This window comes from Quercus lobata, chromosome 4 (genome assembly GCF_001633185.2).
Source record: "Quercus lobata isolate SW786 chromosome 4, ValleyOak3.0 Primary Assembly, whole genome shotgun sequence".
Lineage (NCBI taxonomy): Eukaryota > Viridiplantae > Streptophyta > Magnoliopsida > Fagales > Fagaceae > Quercus > Quercus lobata.
In genome coordinates, this window is record NC_044907.1 from 73,965,527 (window position 1) to 73,981,428 (window position 15,902).

The 15,902-nt window shown below is 34.6% G+C and overlaps 2 protein-coding genes across 4 annotated transcripts; one reads left to right on the forward strand and one right to left on the reverse strand.

Moving 5' to 3' along the window:
* Window positions 1–945: 945 nt before the first annotated feature.
* LOC115984019 (galactomannan galactosyltransferase 1-like) lies at window positions 946–3,478 on the forward strand. Its single transcript, XM_031106893.1, has one exon. It carries the CDS (start codon window positions 1,312–1,314, stop codon window positions 2,635–2,637), a length of 1,326 nt encoding a protein of 441 aa, XP_030962753.1. The 5' UTR covers window positions 946–1,311; the 3' UTR covers window positions 2,638–3,478.
* On the reverse strand, window positions 3,058–13,697 carry LOC115984017 (BTB/POZ domain-containing protein At1g04390). Of its 3 annotated transcripts, none has more exons than XM_031106892.1 (11): window positions 13,402–13,487; window positions 12,781–12,941; window positions 12,414–12,540; window positions 10,961–11,468; window positions 10,738–10,838; window positions 10,202–10,644; window positions 8,851–9,996; window positions 7,855–8,007; window positions 6,808–7,343; window positions 4,958–5,081; window positions 3,058–3,419 (listed from the first exon to the last, which is right to left on the reverse strand). In XM_031106892.1, the coding sequence occupies exons 2-9, from the start codon at window positions 12,909–12,911 to the stop codon at window positions 6,899–6,901; spliced, it is 3,054 nt and encodes a 1,017-aa protein (XP_030962752.1). In that variant the 5' UTR covers window positions 12,912–12,941; window positions 13,402–13,487; the 3' UTR covers window positions 3,058–3,419; window positions 4,958–5,081; window positions 6,808–6,898. The 3 variants fall into 3 exon arrangements, with proteins under 3 accessions (XP_030962752.1, XP_030962750.1, XP_030962751.1); XM_031106890.1 differs by having other exon boundaries at window positions 10,738–10,871; XM_031106891.1 differs by lacking the exon at window positions 12,781–12,941 and having other exon boundaries at window positions 10,738–10,871; window positions 13,402–13,697.
* Window positions 13,698–15,902: the final 2,205 nt, after the last annotated feature.

The window sequence follows — 15,902 nt, forward strand, 5'->3', positions numbered from 1 at the left end:
ATAAGTGATGCAATTAGTTAATATTTTTCACAATTTATTTTATTGTTTTTGATTGTTGCTGTATTTGGATTTGATTGGTACATAATAAACTTGATATCAGTATTAAGCCAAAGCAAAAATAACATTCTTTTAATGACAACTTCCTGATTTAACGCATTGTTTATTTCAATATTAAGCTTTATATGAAGATAATTTTTCGTATTTTACTATATTTGGTAGTATAAAAAGAAATGGTTCAAATGAAAACTATCTTTTAATTTCCCTTATTTAGTTTGATATGAGATAGAGTTGTTAAAGTTGTTTTAACAATTCTATCTCATGCAACTTATTTTAAGGTATCTACTAAATATAGAAAAATGAGATAAGATTTTTAGAAAAGATTTTTAGAAAGTGATTTATTTTCCAAAAAAATGTTAAAGTCGAAAAAAAAAATATAGTATTGATTTTTTTTTTCCCATTTTTAACTCTAGTTATTTTATAAGGAAAGTCAAATGAATATATGGCAAGAATTAATTAGTGGATCATAAAATAGAACAAAAAAAATGGATAGAAGATAAGTATTCACTAAGAATACATTTGATACACTGAATGAAGATTACATTAAAAATAGTAATATTCATAAGTTGTTACATATGGAAAGCTTAGTTGTATAGCTATTATTTAAAAAGAATACTTATTCATTATTATTATTTTTTTAAAGTTGTAATAACTTAGTTGTAATAGCTATTTTTCAAATTGAGAAATATTTATTCATTTTTAAAATAGTTGTAATAGATTTTAAAATTAATATATTTTAAAAAATATAATTTTTCTTTATATATCATCTTTTACTAGCTTTTCCAAACTTATGAATAGTAATACTTATTCCATTATAATATTTTTTATTTACAAATATTAAAAATGTAATCTATTAAAAACGTGAGGAGGCCCCAAAGTTGTCTAATTGGCTATAGAAGTCATGTAGTAGATAAGCGCAAAAGTCAAGAAGACACGCGATGCGGATTTGAGCTGAACAAAACGGAATGCCACCTAATTATTCAAACTTGTGCGTATAAGTCTTCATAATAGACAACTTTTGATACAAGTTACGCCAATCAAAGCATCTTTCTTCGCCCATATTTTCGGCTTAACTTCAGGATAAATCAAGAATTTTTCAATCTCTCTTTAGAATTGACAAGCTCTCTCTTCTACTAGGCTCAATTTCCCAGAAAATCAGAATCAAAAAGCACAAAAAAGCTATCTCTAGTCTCTTCTATTACTAATAGTAAAAGAACCACACTCCCGCATAGAGCAAAGAAACTTTTCTTGATAATGGGGGTACCACATCCGTTTCAGTCTCAAAGATCTCCAACTACAAAACGTGCAGCCCAAAGCAAAGCCTCAATTTTAATCATTAATGGGTTTGTCTATTTTTGTGGTGTATCCTTGCTTCTTACTCTGGTTTGGTCCCTATTGTCCATGTTAGACCCTGACCTTAGTCTTGAAAACATCATATCCAAAACAAGGTTCACAAACTCTCAGGGCCTTAACCAGTGCCATGACCCACCTGATACTACTTTCTATGATGACCCTAATCTCAGCTACAACATGGAGACACCCATGAAAGACTGGGACAAGAAAAGAAAAGAGTGGCTAAGGCATCACCCCTCGTTCAATGCTGGTGCGCACAGGAGAATCCTGATGTTGACTGGATCACAACCGTCCCCATGTAAAAACCCGGTTGGAGATCATTTGCTTTTGAGGATGTTCAAGAACAAAGTTGATTACTGCAGACTTCATGGCTATGACATCTTATACAACAACCTTTTGCTTCATCCTAAATTGAATAGCTATTGGGCCAAGTACCCGGTCATCAAAGCTGCCATGATGGCTCACCCGGAGGCCGAGTGGATCTGGTGGATTGACTCGGATGCAGTGTTCACTGACATGGAGTTCACGGTCCCATTAGAAAAGTACAAAAACCACAACCTGATTGTGGATGGTTGGCCACGTGAGATCTATGAGAAGAAAAGCTGGACAGGTCTCAATGCAGGGGTGTTTTTGATCAGGAATTGCCAATGGTCCATGGACTTCATGCATGTGTGGACCAGCATGGGCCCACAGAGCCCTGACTTTTATAAGTGGGGCGAGGTCCAGAAATCAATCTTAAAAGACAAGATGTTTCCTGGGTCAGATGATCAAGCAGCATTGATATATCTTATTCTGAAACAGCATGAAAAATGGGCAGACAAGATATACCTGGAGAATAAGTATGCTCTGAGTGCATACTGGTTGGCAATAGTGGATAAGCTAGAGAATTTGACCAGCAGGTACATGAAGATGGAGAGACGGGCGCACAGGTTGAGGCGGCAACATGCAGAAGTGGATAGTGAGTGCCATGGTGCACTGACAGAGCAGTATCTTGAAGATGCAGGCCTAAATAATAGTACCTGGAGAAGGCCATTTGTTACTCACTTCACCGGGTGCCAACCATGCAGTGGAGAACACAATCCTATGTATAAAGGAGATGCTTGTGTGAAAGGAATGCAGAAGGCTTTGAATTTCGCAGATAATCAAGTGCTTCGTAGATTTGGTGTCGTGCATCCAGACCTTCTGAATTCACTTGTGACTCCCCGGGAGCTTGATCTCCTTGCTTGAATGAACAAGATGGATATTTGCACTTTTTATTGTTTCGTTTTCCTAGGATGTTTGTAATAATGTCGACCACATTATAGGGCAAGATTGTAACATAATTTGTGGCCCATGTTTTTATAGCAGCAAGCAGTATAAGTCACAAAAGCTGTATTGGCATTAGCTTAGCTAGCCAGTTGCAGCAACTACAATTCACACCCAATCAATCAAGTGAGTACATCACTGAACTGTGGTGAAAAGATCTTCGTATACAGTTTTTTTTTATTTTTTTTATTTTTTTATTTTTATAGGTAAATATTTCATTGATTAATTGCGAAGGGGTGTAGTCCATGTACACAAGATGTATACAAAAGGTACACCAGCGTTGAGTACTAAAAATACAACTATCAAGCATCTCAAGCATATTGGCAAGAGAAAAGAGACCAGAAGCATTCACCCACTTAATAAAAGATTTGGGGAATGAAAGCTTTCACATCAAGAACAGATTTTTCACAACCCTCAAAACTTTGGGCATTTCTCTCTCCAAAGTGCTGCTATACATTATACTATCAGCCACTGTATGTTCATATTACTCATCTATTTTGATGTCTAAAGCACTGCTGTACACTCATCTTGAATTTGACGCGAGTATAACCTCTTTAACTTCAGAAGCTATCCATTTATACAATGTCTAGGGTCCATTTGAAACATTCCAATCCTTTGCAGATTTTTGGCTGCAGTTGAGATGAAGTCCACTTCTATTAGTTAACCCAGCTGTTTATGTGCAAGAAAGGGATCTTTGTTATTACCTGCCCACAAAATGTTTATATCAAACACTGCAACTTCTGAAAATAAACAAATACTTTATCATGCCGAAAAGAAAGGTAGGAGTGCCTAAAAAAATTATGCCATCCATTTTGATTCAATATATTTCAATCCATAGCTTTTGATGTTGGAGATTGTCTACCTGAACAGCGGAAAAAATTTATTCCAATGGTCCAAAGCATATTGCATAAGACAAAAAACATGAGACAGATTTACTAAAATGAAAACTTGCGTTCGTGCGTGCGCACATGTATTTGTGTGTGTGTAGAGTTAAAAGAGAGAGACACTCACATAGTAGTGCATCAAAACTGCAAAAGGAGTCTAATTTCAGGTTACAAAATGAATTTTAAAAGCCATGAAGTATGCTTTATGAAACCTAACAAAATCAATAGGCATACAGAACTTAGAATCTCCATGACCCTATGATTCTACAAGATTTGTTCTTTTCTTGTTTCTGGTATAGAAATTTAAAATCCTGAACCATAAATCTGGCTTTAAGTTAAAGATTGGTGTGAATGTTCACATGCATGCATTTATATATATATATATATATATATATGTCTCTATATATACAATCTATCCCCAACAACTATAATGTATCTGAAATACCTAAAGAACCCAGAGCATTATAAGAAAAAAAAATTAACAGAATTAAATCTAATACTAAAATAATTCTATAGAAAATCTAGTATAGTTATAGAAAATATAGCAAAGTTGTTAAAAACAGATAACATATGAATAACAACTATTGCGGGACATGAACGAATATTTTCTTAAAAAAATTTAACGCTTGATAATTTGATTCATACAAATATTGAAAGAGCTATATTAGTCTAATTGGGTTCTTCTATTGAAAAGTCAACAGAATTGTTGATTGACGTAGAATTTACCTAGTCCAAAACGCCAATGATTGCAAGCAAATAGCCCAATAGAAATGTTAGTTCCTTCTAGTTACAGTTTTATATTAGCATGTTAATAAAACAATAACTAGAAGTAGCTCTATCAAGAAATAAAAGAAAAGGTAACTTCTTGGAACCAAAAGGGGTACAAATAGTATAACAGTCCTGTTCATAATGGTATTTTTCCTCCCTTTTTTTAGTTTTTGATAAATGACATAACTTTATTAATGAATAAAGAGACCCAAGTTCATGGGGATTTTGCCTACCTTTATTTACTTGTTATAAAGCATGTATGGTCAGGGAAGTAAGAGGAATTATAGGTCTTGCAGCAAAGAAAAAGGAGAGGAGACAAACCAGCCTCGCATTCCATGGTACAAATGAGCAATGTATTGAATAGCTTCATATGAATCCTATCCTTAGTTTAATCTAGACAATCATAAGGAAAGTAAAAAAAAACACGCCTTCTCATTCATATCTTGAGTAATATTTTCAACACTGATGGTGAAGATTCGTTGTGAGGAAGTGCCAGTTTGGAGGACATTGCTCAAGTTATAAACAAAAAAATCATAGTTTTTTTTCTAAGAAATCTCACTGAAGAAGTAAAATTGAAAAAACTACTCAACTGATTTAGAGATTGAGAGCTTCAATCTGATGGCAGATGATGAAAACAAATCTGACGTGGTGGTTGAGAATTTTCATCTGATTCCAGAAATTCTCTTCCATCTTGTTCAAGTTCAATGAGAAGATCTGCATGGTTAAACATAGAAAAGGGAGAGAATAAGTTTCACTGTAACTGTAACCCAGGAGTTAGGACTTTGTTGAAGAAGTACTGAGAAGAAAGAGAGAAACCAAGATCAAACAGGTAATGTGATGCAGGACAAGCCAGAACAATTCAACACAAAATTAAAAGACAGAAAAATAAAGGATAGACCTAGGATTCAGAACCTTGGCTTGATTGGAGTTAACACCAAGCGAATATAAACCCACTTGGAGTTAGCACTAGACCATGGAGACAATTTCAACATAAATATTATACATCAAAATAGTCTCTCTTTGATAGAAGTATGATACATCACTCATATAGGAACACTAAAACCTAATTCTAACTGGCGTAGGAAAATCCTAATTGCCTTTTTTCAAAAATACCCTAGACTTATAATAAAAATAGTAATTAACCTAATTAATAGAAGGGCCTAAAATATAAATAAAATTGATGTCCAAAAAGAAATAAAACTAAAATTAAAATAGTTTTTCCTGACTTTCTGGTAGACTTTCCTGCATCAAAATGGCTAAATGGGATGAATAGTTCCTCGCCCCAGGACAATAAATAATTTCGTAGTGTTTAAAGATAACAAAAATTAAGAGTGTGTGTATTCAGGTACCATATGATCAACAGTTTCCAGCAAGGCACCAAAAAAAGAAAAAAAGGAAGACAAGCACCATTGAATGCCAACAGGCCCTGAAAACATCAAAACAAAATAATGTATCTTATTTTTCTGAAACCAGAGAAATCCACAACTTTCTCAAAATCCGGAAGTTTTTCTCAACATTTTCTTCTCAGATTATCATCTTTTAGACCAAAATACATGAGTTAGACAATCCCAATCCTTCACAACCACCAAAAAGAAAAAAAGAACCAACTTGCAATGAATGTGTAAAAACAGACAAAAGAGGCCAGCACAGTAGCAACTCTGCTACAAGTAAAGGTTTGTCAATAATAACATACATAGCTGACTAAATTGAAGTATGAGAGAGAAACTCACAACTCCTAAATCAATAGTTTGTTTAGGCACCAGTGTAGAAATCTCCTAATATAAATGGGTAACGCTTAGCAACTTTACAATCAATTTTTAAAAACTGAGTTGATCATAACTTTTGCAATCTTATAGGGACACATAAATTGTAGACGAGAGTAAAATTGAAGAACTTGATTCCCACATTCTTGAAATAAAAAGATGCGTCAACCACAACTAAAAAAAAAAAAAAAAAAAAAAAAAAAAAAAAAAAACCAACAACAGCAACTACTTTGCACATCAAAATGCATACCCCAGAGCAAACTCTACAAAAGTTAAAGAAGGAAGTCTCATATCCTCTGCACTGGCTTGCTTTATTGCACCCCAGAGTTGCAGATTATGCCCTCCAAAGATAGGAGGTGGAGGAATGGGGAAATTTTCAGTAATGGCTTTTTTGATAGATAATTAATAAATGAGGATTACATAGTTATGGGATGAATCCTATAATTAATAATGGCTTTAGGTGGCAAAGAAATGAGGATTACATAATTAATAATTATGGGATGAATTCTACCAAGAAGAAAATGCGAACAATTGAGAGGTTAAACCATATATATATATATAGAAGGCCTACATCAAAAAGGCCAAGCCTTATATTGACCATAGAGGAACCTTCCTGTAAAAATAATCAATAAAACAACATATATATATATATATATTTATATGTATATAATGCATACCTGACATCCCTTCACATTTTAGGCTCTCAATAGCATCAAACCACACTGCTGTCAACACTCCAATCCTCAAATTATCTCAAAGCAGACAAGATCACCTAGAGTTTCTACCACCCTCTTGAGAAAGTCTAACAGAAGCAACACGAACCATGTTGACTAGCATATCATCCAATGCTTCAAGTTCACCGGAATCATGTAGTTGGCGATAAAAAGGAGCGATGTAATTAGCTGCAACTTCAGCCAACTTCCACAGTGAAAAATCAGCGGCAATTTGGATTATTTTAATAGACAAGGTTCTGGCAGAATCAAGACAAGAAACAATGACATTTGAACAGTCTTCCTTAAGATCTTCCAAAAACCAGAACTCAGCAAGCCAGCAAAGCTCTACATATGGTCGCAGCTTGCACAACTTTTCTTCAGTTTCCATATAATCCCATAAACATCCAGAGGGAGGACTTGACAGCTCATTAGAATAGAACCAGTTCACTAATTTCACCAATGCTTCCCAACTAACAGGGACCTTAATGGTTCCCAAATGGCTGCACACAAAATATGTCTTGAGGGAAGGGACCAATAATAGGAACAGAGATAGAAAAGGAATAAAAAAACTTAAGAAAGAAAAGAGAAGTATCTGTTGTCTCTTAGTGTTAAAAAAAAAGAAAAAGAAAAAGAAACAATCACATGTATTTATTCATTAAGGGATGTTCCAAAACGCTACAACATCAAATCAAATACAAGAAAAACACAGCACCCGCTGCCCCCAGCTTCCCATCCCCATCCCCACACCCTCAACATCAAAGGAAAGCAAAAAAGAACAAGAAAAGTTACACATACTTAACATACTTAAAGTACCCTAACAAGATAATACCTGACACAAACTAATATTCCGCATCACAACCAGAATATGAAAAATAACATTAGTAAAAATCTGCAGAGGGATTTTCATTAACTCCCTTACTTGAAAGACTATAAATTAACGGAATATGAACATCATTTATCCACAAAAAAAAAAAGAAAAAAAGAAAAAAAAGAGTATGAACATCTATTCACCTCTCCTTCATTCCTGACTGAAACAAAGCCCGCATATAATCACAGCTTGAAGACAATATAACTTTGTGAACATGTATATGTGGCTCTGATAGAGAGCAAAAACTGCATGTCCAGCACATCAGTTCAGTTACTTTAGCTTCCAAGATGATGTCCCTGAAATTAGAATAAAGTTAATTAGAACCCCTACTTTTAAGAAAAATGAAATAGTGGCAATGGAAAAATTCAATTAAATATCTTATTAATCAACAAGATCCTAATAAATACAAATGATTCACTTCACTAGGATATGAAAGAAACTGCACATTATAAATGGTTTAATATGGTAACTGAACACAACTGGTAGTCAATCACTAGAGCCAAAATATTCAGCCACATTCAGTTGTCCATCAGGCAGATGTTCCACAGTTGCATTGTCAATCCAGAGAGCTTTTTAATTGAAAAACAGGGGGCAAAACAGTATGTGTAGGCCACCTGAGGGTTGACCTCAACTAAACTCTGATGCAAGGAGCAGCAAAATCATTTATGATTTTAATTTTGAATTTGAAATTATTTTTGCTTTTATTTTGAATTTTAAATTAGGTTTTAATGTTGAGGATTTTATGGCATATAATTAGATATTTTTCATAATAGCGTAATCCCTAAACCCTATTAAACTAACACTCTTGTAATTGTGACAGACATTAGAATTTGAATAAGAATTATATGAGTTGAGAATGTGTTTGTCCCTCCCTTGGTGCTGATGTCAAACACACTTAGGTGCTGGTGCCTAAGTTTTCTTTCAATGGTGTTGATTCCAGGCAAGCCCCTAAGTGCTGATTCTTAGGGTTTATCATTTTCCCCTTTGTTCAATTTTCCCCTTTATCCCCCATTCGATATTGTCTGGCAAACTCTTTGTCAAATTCAGAATTAGTGCCAGGGTTACCCAGATAAAAAGAAATGCTGTTAAGAAGCAAAATCAAGATGTCCCCAACAAAAAGATCAGTGAGAAAATCATACGAGAACTGAAATCCAGCTGGACCAAGAGCCAGAGAAAGATCAGAGCTAGGGAAGGGAGTGCCCCACTTCGGATGTTTTCTACTAAGCAGTTGTAATAGAGGCTGTAGATTACAACGTTTAGCAAGAGTTTTCAGCTTCTTCACTAGTTCCTCTCCTGCTAGTGCATATCCCAAGTAAACATATTCCAACAACTTCATCAGTGCATCATGATCAACATGAGCAGATAAACGAATTTCTTTTTGGAACTCTCCTTGCACCTTCTCTGTAAAGTCTTTTATTGAAGAACCATCAAACGTTTTCTCATTAATAGGTAGTCCTTTAGGAGGCAGCAGAGCTGAACATCGAACTGCAAAAACAACACCATGGACATTCAAAGACTGTCCCTTCGTAAGAATGAGTTGCATATCTGCATATTCCTTCTCATTAAGTGCTTTCCCAATCCTTTTCCCCAGTTTGCTTGGAAAACCATACACTCCAAAGCAACTAAGGACATAAGCAGCATACCATCCAAGTCCAGGAGAAGATGGGTGAATGCAGATCTCCTGGAGTTTGCTAACTAGTTCAGTTTGAGTATACGTCACCTCACCAGCAAATATGTTGAGGTTATTTCTTACGGAACCAGAATTGTGCATCAACTCAGCTAGCCCCCACAAACTATAGAGCAAAGGAATGTCCCCACCTTCCCACTCTTCCGTACAAACCCAGCAACATATCCTATCATGGAATGCATTTTGCAAATGAGGAGCAAAGCTCTGCCTTTTTATGTGGACGTCATTGTCTAAGCAGCATTTTACAAGGACCAGTAGTGTCTCTATCCCTTTACTTTTAAATAGACGCCTCCGATATTGTGGCAGACCACAATAACAAGTCAAACCTATTGAGTTAATGACAAGTTTAAGTATTGGCATTCCAATGTTCCTCTGAGAGGCTGTATTATTTAGGGTATGTAATATATGCATCAAATACTCCTTGCCATTTGGCTTTAATATTTCAGATAGTATAACTCTGGCTCTCAAGGCAATGTGCTTGCTGGGAGAATAAATCATCAACAGAACTGCCCTTGACGCTGACTCACTTTTGAAAGTATCAACAACATCGTTTTGGCATACTTGGCGCCATTTGGAAATAGCATCCACAAATGCCAAGCTATTAAGAAGCAAAAAGAACAGCCATCAGAAAATTTAATTAGCACCCACAGTCGCAAACAATAGAGGTGAATAAACAAATGGTAAAACACCAGAAGTTAAACAAAATCTTCATCCCAAAAGACAAGGAGAAAAGGAGGCATCATAAATTAAGGGGAAAAATCCAAACTGAGTAAAATTAATGAATTTTAATGTGGGGAAATTACCATGTACATGTAATAAGGATGTCGAGATAGAGTTCATTTATAAATATTTTGGGATTGAAATCTTCCCCACAGTGTGTTGCAAGCCATCCAAGAATATCCCAGACATATCCCCTCAAAACAAGAAGATAATTGGCACTGAGAATCTCCTGCGCTATGGAAATTTTCTGTTCCAATGACACAAATTCTTGATATAAGTTCTTGTGAAAATCTTTTGAGAGAAGACCAAGAAGGACTCCATCAATCCCTTGTTTCCAAAAATAAATGTGATGTTCCCCTGCCCAACGAGTTATCAGAGCCAAACAGCATGCCTCCACTAAAAAAGAAACTTGATCATCAGCAGCCTTTCCAGAAAGAGATCTCTGTTGGCTGATCCCACACATTATGGCTTTAACAAAAGGCTCACAACAAAAGTTCATTACTTTCAAACACGTTTCTTCATTTCTCTGACCAAAAAATGAAACAAAATAATTGTACATGATAAAGATGTAAGTATCTCAATAGCATGTATTGCAAGAAGAAAAAATTACAGATATTACCACTAAACATTGGGCAAGTCTAAATCCCTCCACCTGAACAGAATGAGGCTGTGATCTGTCCATGCATTGCACCATCATCTGCAATAGTGCTTCTCCATTTTCTATAAGATTCATGGCAGCACTACCACATAAAGCTGGTAAATAGAATATGAAAATTTCAAAACTACAAATTTCAAAACTAATAACGGAAAAGGATGAAATTTAAAATTACAAGTATCATTACCTAAAGCAAAATACAACTTCAAAACTGCAACTTTAATAGACGAATTTGGTGTTGTGTGTATAGACTCTAAAGCTTTCATCAATTTAACATCACTCCAAACAGGATACCTAGATGGAGGCCACCGCCTCAATATTGTACTCAAAAGTGAAGCCATCTCTTGGAAATATTCGCTTGGTATTATACCTCCAGAAAAATCATGTATGTTACTTACGATATGAGCAACAGTTTCTGTTTTTTTCAAAATCCCCCAAATTGCTTTCTCGCTTTTAGAACTCTGGTTTGACAGAATCAGATTCAAAGCAGTAGCACATGATACAGCCACTTCTACTTGTCGTAAAGATAACAAGGATGAGAGAGGATGAACAAGATCTAACAAATAAGGCTGCATTACTGAACTGGGTAAAACATTAACCAACTTTACTACCACTTTTGCTGCTATATTTAGTATGGCTCCATTTTTAAAATGAAGAATCCATACCAATGCACCAACCATATCAGCAACTGAATCCTGGAATTGGAACACAAAATATGAATGTAATTACTTTAAGAATAACTTAAATTATCTGGAATCAGGCATTTCCAGAAACCCCAAGCCCACCATATCAAATAAGAATAAATTTGTGGTGACCTGGCTTTTGAGACCTTGATAAATGAGTCATATCATGTTCATATATATCATACTCCTCAACAACAACAACATGAGCGAGCAGTGAGACTTTCATTTTTATTATATTTAAATGAGTCGTGTTGTGTTTATAGATATCATATATGTCTTTCTCTTTCTTTGTCTTCTTTTTTCTTCTATCTTCATTTTTTCTCTGTTGACTGTTTTTTTGGAAACACACTATCAAACTTCCTAAAAAATGCCAAGATGTATTTTCTAGTTACAAATAAATTTGATATGTCCATATACCATATTTCCACATCCATTTTGTTCGTTGAATTATATTTTATTTTTATTTTTATAAGTAAAGAAAAATATATTAAAATTTTAAAAAGAAGTGTCACCTGAGCATACAGGAAGCATACATCAGGGATTATAAATTTGTAATGCCAAACACACTGTTAGGGATAATTTTAAAACATTTACCATACTTTTTTTTTGTTGTTGATAAATTAAAACATTTACCATACTAGATTCTTTACTAATTAAAAAAAAAGAAAAAAAAAAGGTATAAGGACAGCATAAAGACTTCATACATGTATATGGAGCACCATTGAAGTAAATACAAAGTGTACATTTTCAACAGCTTCAAAATTGTGATAATGTGAGAGCTTAAGCTTTAGTTTACCATTATATAGTTATAGAATACAAAATACTAAAACAAGATTTCAATACTCAAAATTAATCGAAAGGTGAAAACAATTACTATGAATTATCCATAAGCACAGAGATTCAAACAAAACACCGTGTTTACCATCAAACGTTTAAAATGTGGATAAATGTGAATACCTTTACAAGTGGATGGTGTAGTGTATCTCCAGAAATAGAATCAAGAAATGCAGCAATTGAGCGAACCACATGTCTTTGCACCTCAATATCCGTGCACATCCATTTCCTCGTCTTGTCATCATAAGATCTGCCAATGCACAAAGGATTACAGAAGCAGACAAATGTCATTCAGAATTACAAAGATATTTCGGAAAGGGGCAAAAAAATAAAATTGTAATTTGAAAAACTGGAAATGAAAAAATCAACCAAACCCGAGATGGTAAAATGACCATGAAAGTCAAGCCCGCTATCATAAACTAACTGTTGAAGATTTCATATCTTAGCAATGTCAGTGAACAAAAGAGAGAAAATTAACACAGATATTTACATGATTTGCACTGTGCCTACATCCACAGGAGTGAGCGGTGTAGTGCCTCCAAACTCAACTCCACTCCGCTCTGCCCATGAGGCATCTAGGCTAGAGACCATTGTTACTTCCACATTCAGAATATGACCCATTATCTCTAACACAGACTATCAATTGGTGAACTACAATAGAAACATATCAGTAAACCCCACAACAAATACTTGTGCTATGCTTCAACCTCATTTGTTGTCATATTCCTTTGAGCTCATAAACCAAAGCAAAATATTGTTTACAGTTACAGACTCCTTGAAGCCTTTAAAGACTACGACTTTGGAAATAACAGATACCCATCTGAGCTAATCACTCAATTTTGCAACAAATTAATGAAATTCAAACATTCATAAAGATTAACAATGTAATTTCCATAAATTTCTTTCTTTTCTTTATTCTTTACAATTCAAACAGTGTAATTTTGTTCAACTATTAACAGTTTCTTTTACATATCAGAATTCTTGAAGCTTTGAGAATAGGAAAAAAACACAAAACAATAGACGCTGACCCATTTGCAAAAGAGAGCTTAAAATGGGTATTCTAAAAAAGGAAAGAAGAAAGCAAAAAAGAAAATTGAAGAGGGTTGAGCACCTGTTACCAAGATTGAGAGCATGGTAGAGACGCTGATGAAGAGTGTACATGTGACCACTGATACTGCGATTGTTCTCTGATGCCCCATGACCATGTTTAGATGATGATGATCTCATTTTTTTTTTCTTCTACTTTTTGCTTTGTTTTTGTAATGGGTTTAAAGTTTCAAGAAGGAAGAACTGGGTTTTTTCAAGAATTTGGTTATAAATGGGAGAGGGAGAGGAGAGTGAGAGGGGAATATGAATTTCTGAGAGCAAATCATTTGTACTTGTCATGCCTCGTGTGGAAACAAATAATGCATAGGGTATGAATAAGTTTGGGTAAATAACAAATTTCATAATTGTTTTTCATGGACTATCCTTTTTTTTTTTAATATAAAAATGGACTATCCAATTGGTAGAATATGATAGTTGTAAAAAATAAAAAATAAAAGTTCAATAGTTACAATGGGATAGTTACAATGGGAGAGGAGTCGGAATCACCATTAGAAAACCTTATCACACACGCTAGTCTCTAAGCATGTACTAACACAAGTGCTTAGAGGCTCTTTTTCTTTTTTTCCCCTAAACAAATAAATCAAAATCATATGCAACAATCAAATTATATAAGTAATAAAACGATAAAAAAAGAAAAAAAAGGAGTACTAAATGAATTACCTCATAGGATATGAATAAGAGGTTATAGTTTTAAATTTCGTAAGAGAAATTGTAATTTTTTTTTAATCTTTGAATTAAAATAAATAGTTAGCTAATATATATATATATATATATATATATATATGGGAGAGAGGGCTATCTTCTTTTTGGGAATTGGAACCTTAAACTTGAGAACTAGAACCTTAGAGAATTTGGACCTAGAACTTGAACCTCAATTTTTGAACCCGTCTTCTGTCTTCGGAGTCTATCCTTTTACAGATGAAATGAACCATGGTAAGTCTTCAAAAGTAACCTGAGTTAGTAAAGTTAACTCAAGTTATTCTGTCAGTGGAAGAATATTACTATTGATAAGTAGTAGTCTGTTTGGGAATTTATCAGGTTTCTTTTCACGCATGCTAGTGAGCAGTAGTGACTTATGAACATTTGTCTGTATTTGTCTGGACTGTCTTGGATTTGTTTGGAAGCTATTCACGTGTGCTAGTGAATAGTAATCTATTGCAAGTGAATAGTGATCTGTTGTAGTGAATAGTGATCTGTTGCAGGTGAATAGTGATATGTCGTAGTGAATAGTGATATGTCGTGGTGAATAGTGATCTGTCGCAGGTGAATAGTGATCTATTATAGTTGTCTGTCTGGGAGAGCATGTCTGTCTGTTTATCAATCTCTATCCGCGTAGTTATCATAATCTAACGGATCAGAGTTATCTTCATACTGCTCATGCTCATGGAGTACTCCATAGTTGTCACATAGAACACAGTATGAAATAGGAAGATAGGTGGGGGCATGATTCTTTGTCATTATTCTGGGATCCTTAGCAATCTTTCTTTTTCCAATAAGCCTCCTTGCTGAAGGTCTTGGTCCATATACGGCTATCTTGCTGGTGTAGCCATATAAGTGGAAGTCACTGTCTGATTCTTTCTGTATTTCATAAATATTGTTGTTCATAAAATTAGACCATTCTTGAGCCAGAGCATATGGATCTTCAAGTGATAAATAAGTTTCTCTTGTATACCAGTTGTAGTTAGGGCTACTACCAAAATCATTGATGGGAACTAGTATGTGTGTTGGTCAAGCTTCCATATAGTAGTTAGTATCCCAAGCTGAGAGAGTACTCCAAATAGTAAGCTTTATATAATTAAGTCCTCCAATTTGTGTAGCTGCTTCTTAGATGACTTTGGGAAATAAACTAATCTAAATTCCAGAAGTTAGGATTAGTTTGTTGATGAACCCTGCTTCTAGCATTTTAGATAGCCATGATGGATCACAAATTACTGGATTCTCTGTCTTAGTGTTGATAATTAATCTCGGATAGGGATTGTATCTGTCAAAAGTTCCTTCATAAACTCTTTCTGTTTCTCCAAAGCTTTCATACTGTTAGGGATATATTTTTATGTAATTGGCATATCCTTTGACAAAACACACTTTACTTGTATTTAGGTAAATCTAAGTAGATTCAAGATGATCATTACAAGTGGTTAAATTGAAGACATGAAGATTACTCAAGAACTGCTCAAGAAAAGTGCAAATCTGCAGGCCTCGATACCTCTTCGACAGAAGCTCGATCTGTCGAGATTCATTAAAGCTCGATAGATGTCTCAATCGATTGAGCTTACGGGTTTTCAGATTATAGCCAGCAATATTTTTATTCTAAAAGGCTATTTGTTTATGAGTTTCTATAATTCTTATTGGACTAGGAAAACCCAAGATTTGTGTAAACCTATTTGGAATAGGAGAGCCCATTAAACTCCTATTTAAAGGAGGTGGGAAAAAGAAAAACCTAACCCTAGAGAGCTTCATAAGGTTTTCTTTTTGAAACCTTAGTCTCCTTCTACAGAAGAAAGAGTT

Bases quoted from the DNA above. Each gene is read 5' to 3' on its own strand.
- LOC115984017 (XM_031106890.1), bottom strand. From the start codon at position 12,911: ATGGGTCATATTCTGAATGTGGAAGTAACAATGGTCTCTAGCCTAGAT. The intron at 12,541-12,780 runs GTAAATATCTGT...GTGCATTGGCAG, and splicing joins GTAGGCACAGTGCAAATCAT to ATCTTATGATGACAAGACGA. The intron at 9,997-10,201 runs GTAATTTCCCCA...GCTTCTTAATAG, and splicing joins ATCCTTATTACATGTACATG to CTTGGCATTTGTGGATGCTA.
- LOC115984019 (XM_031106893.1), top strand. From the start codon at position 1,312: ATGGGGGTACCACATCCGTTTCAGTCTCAAAGATCTCCAACTACAAAA.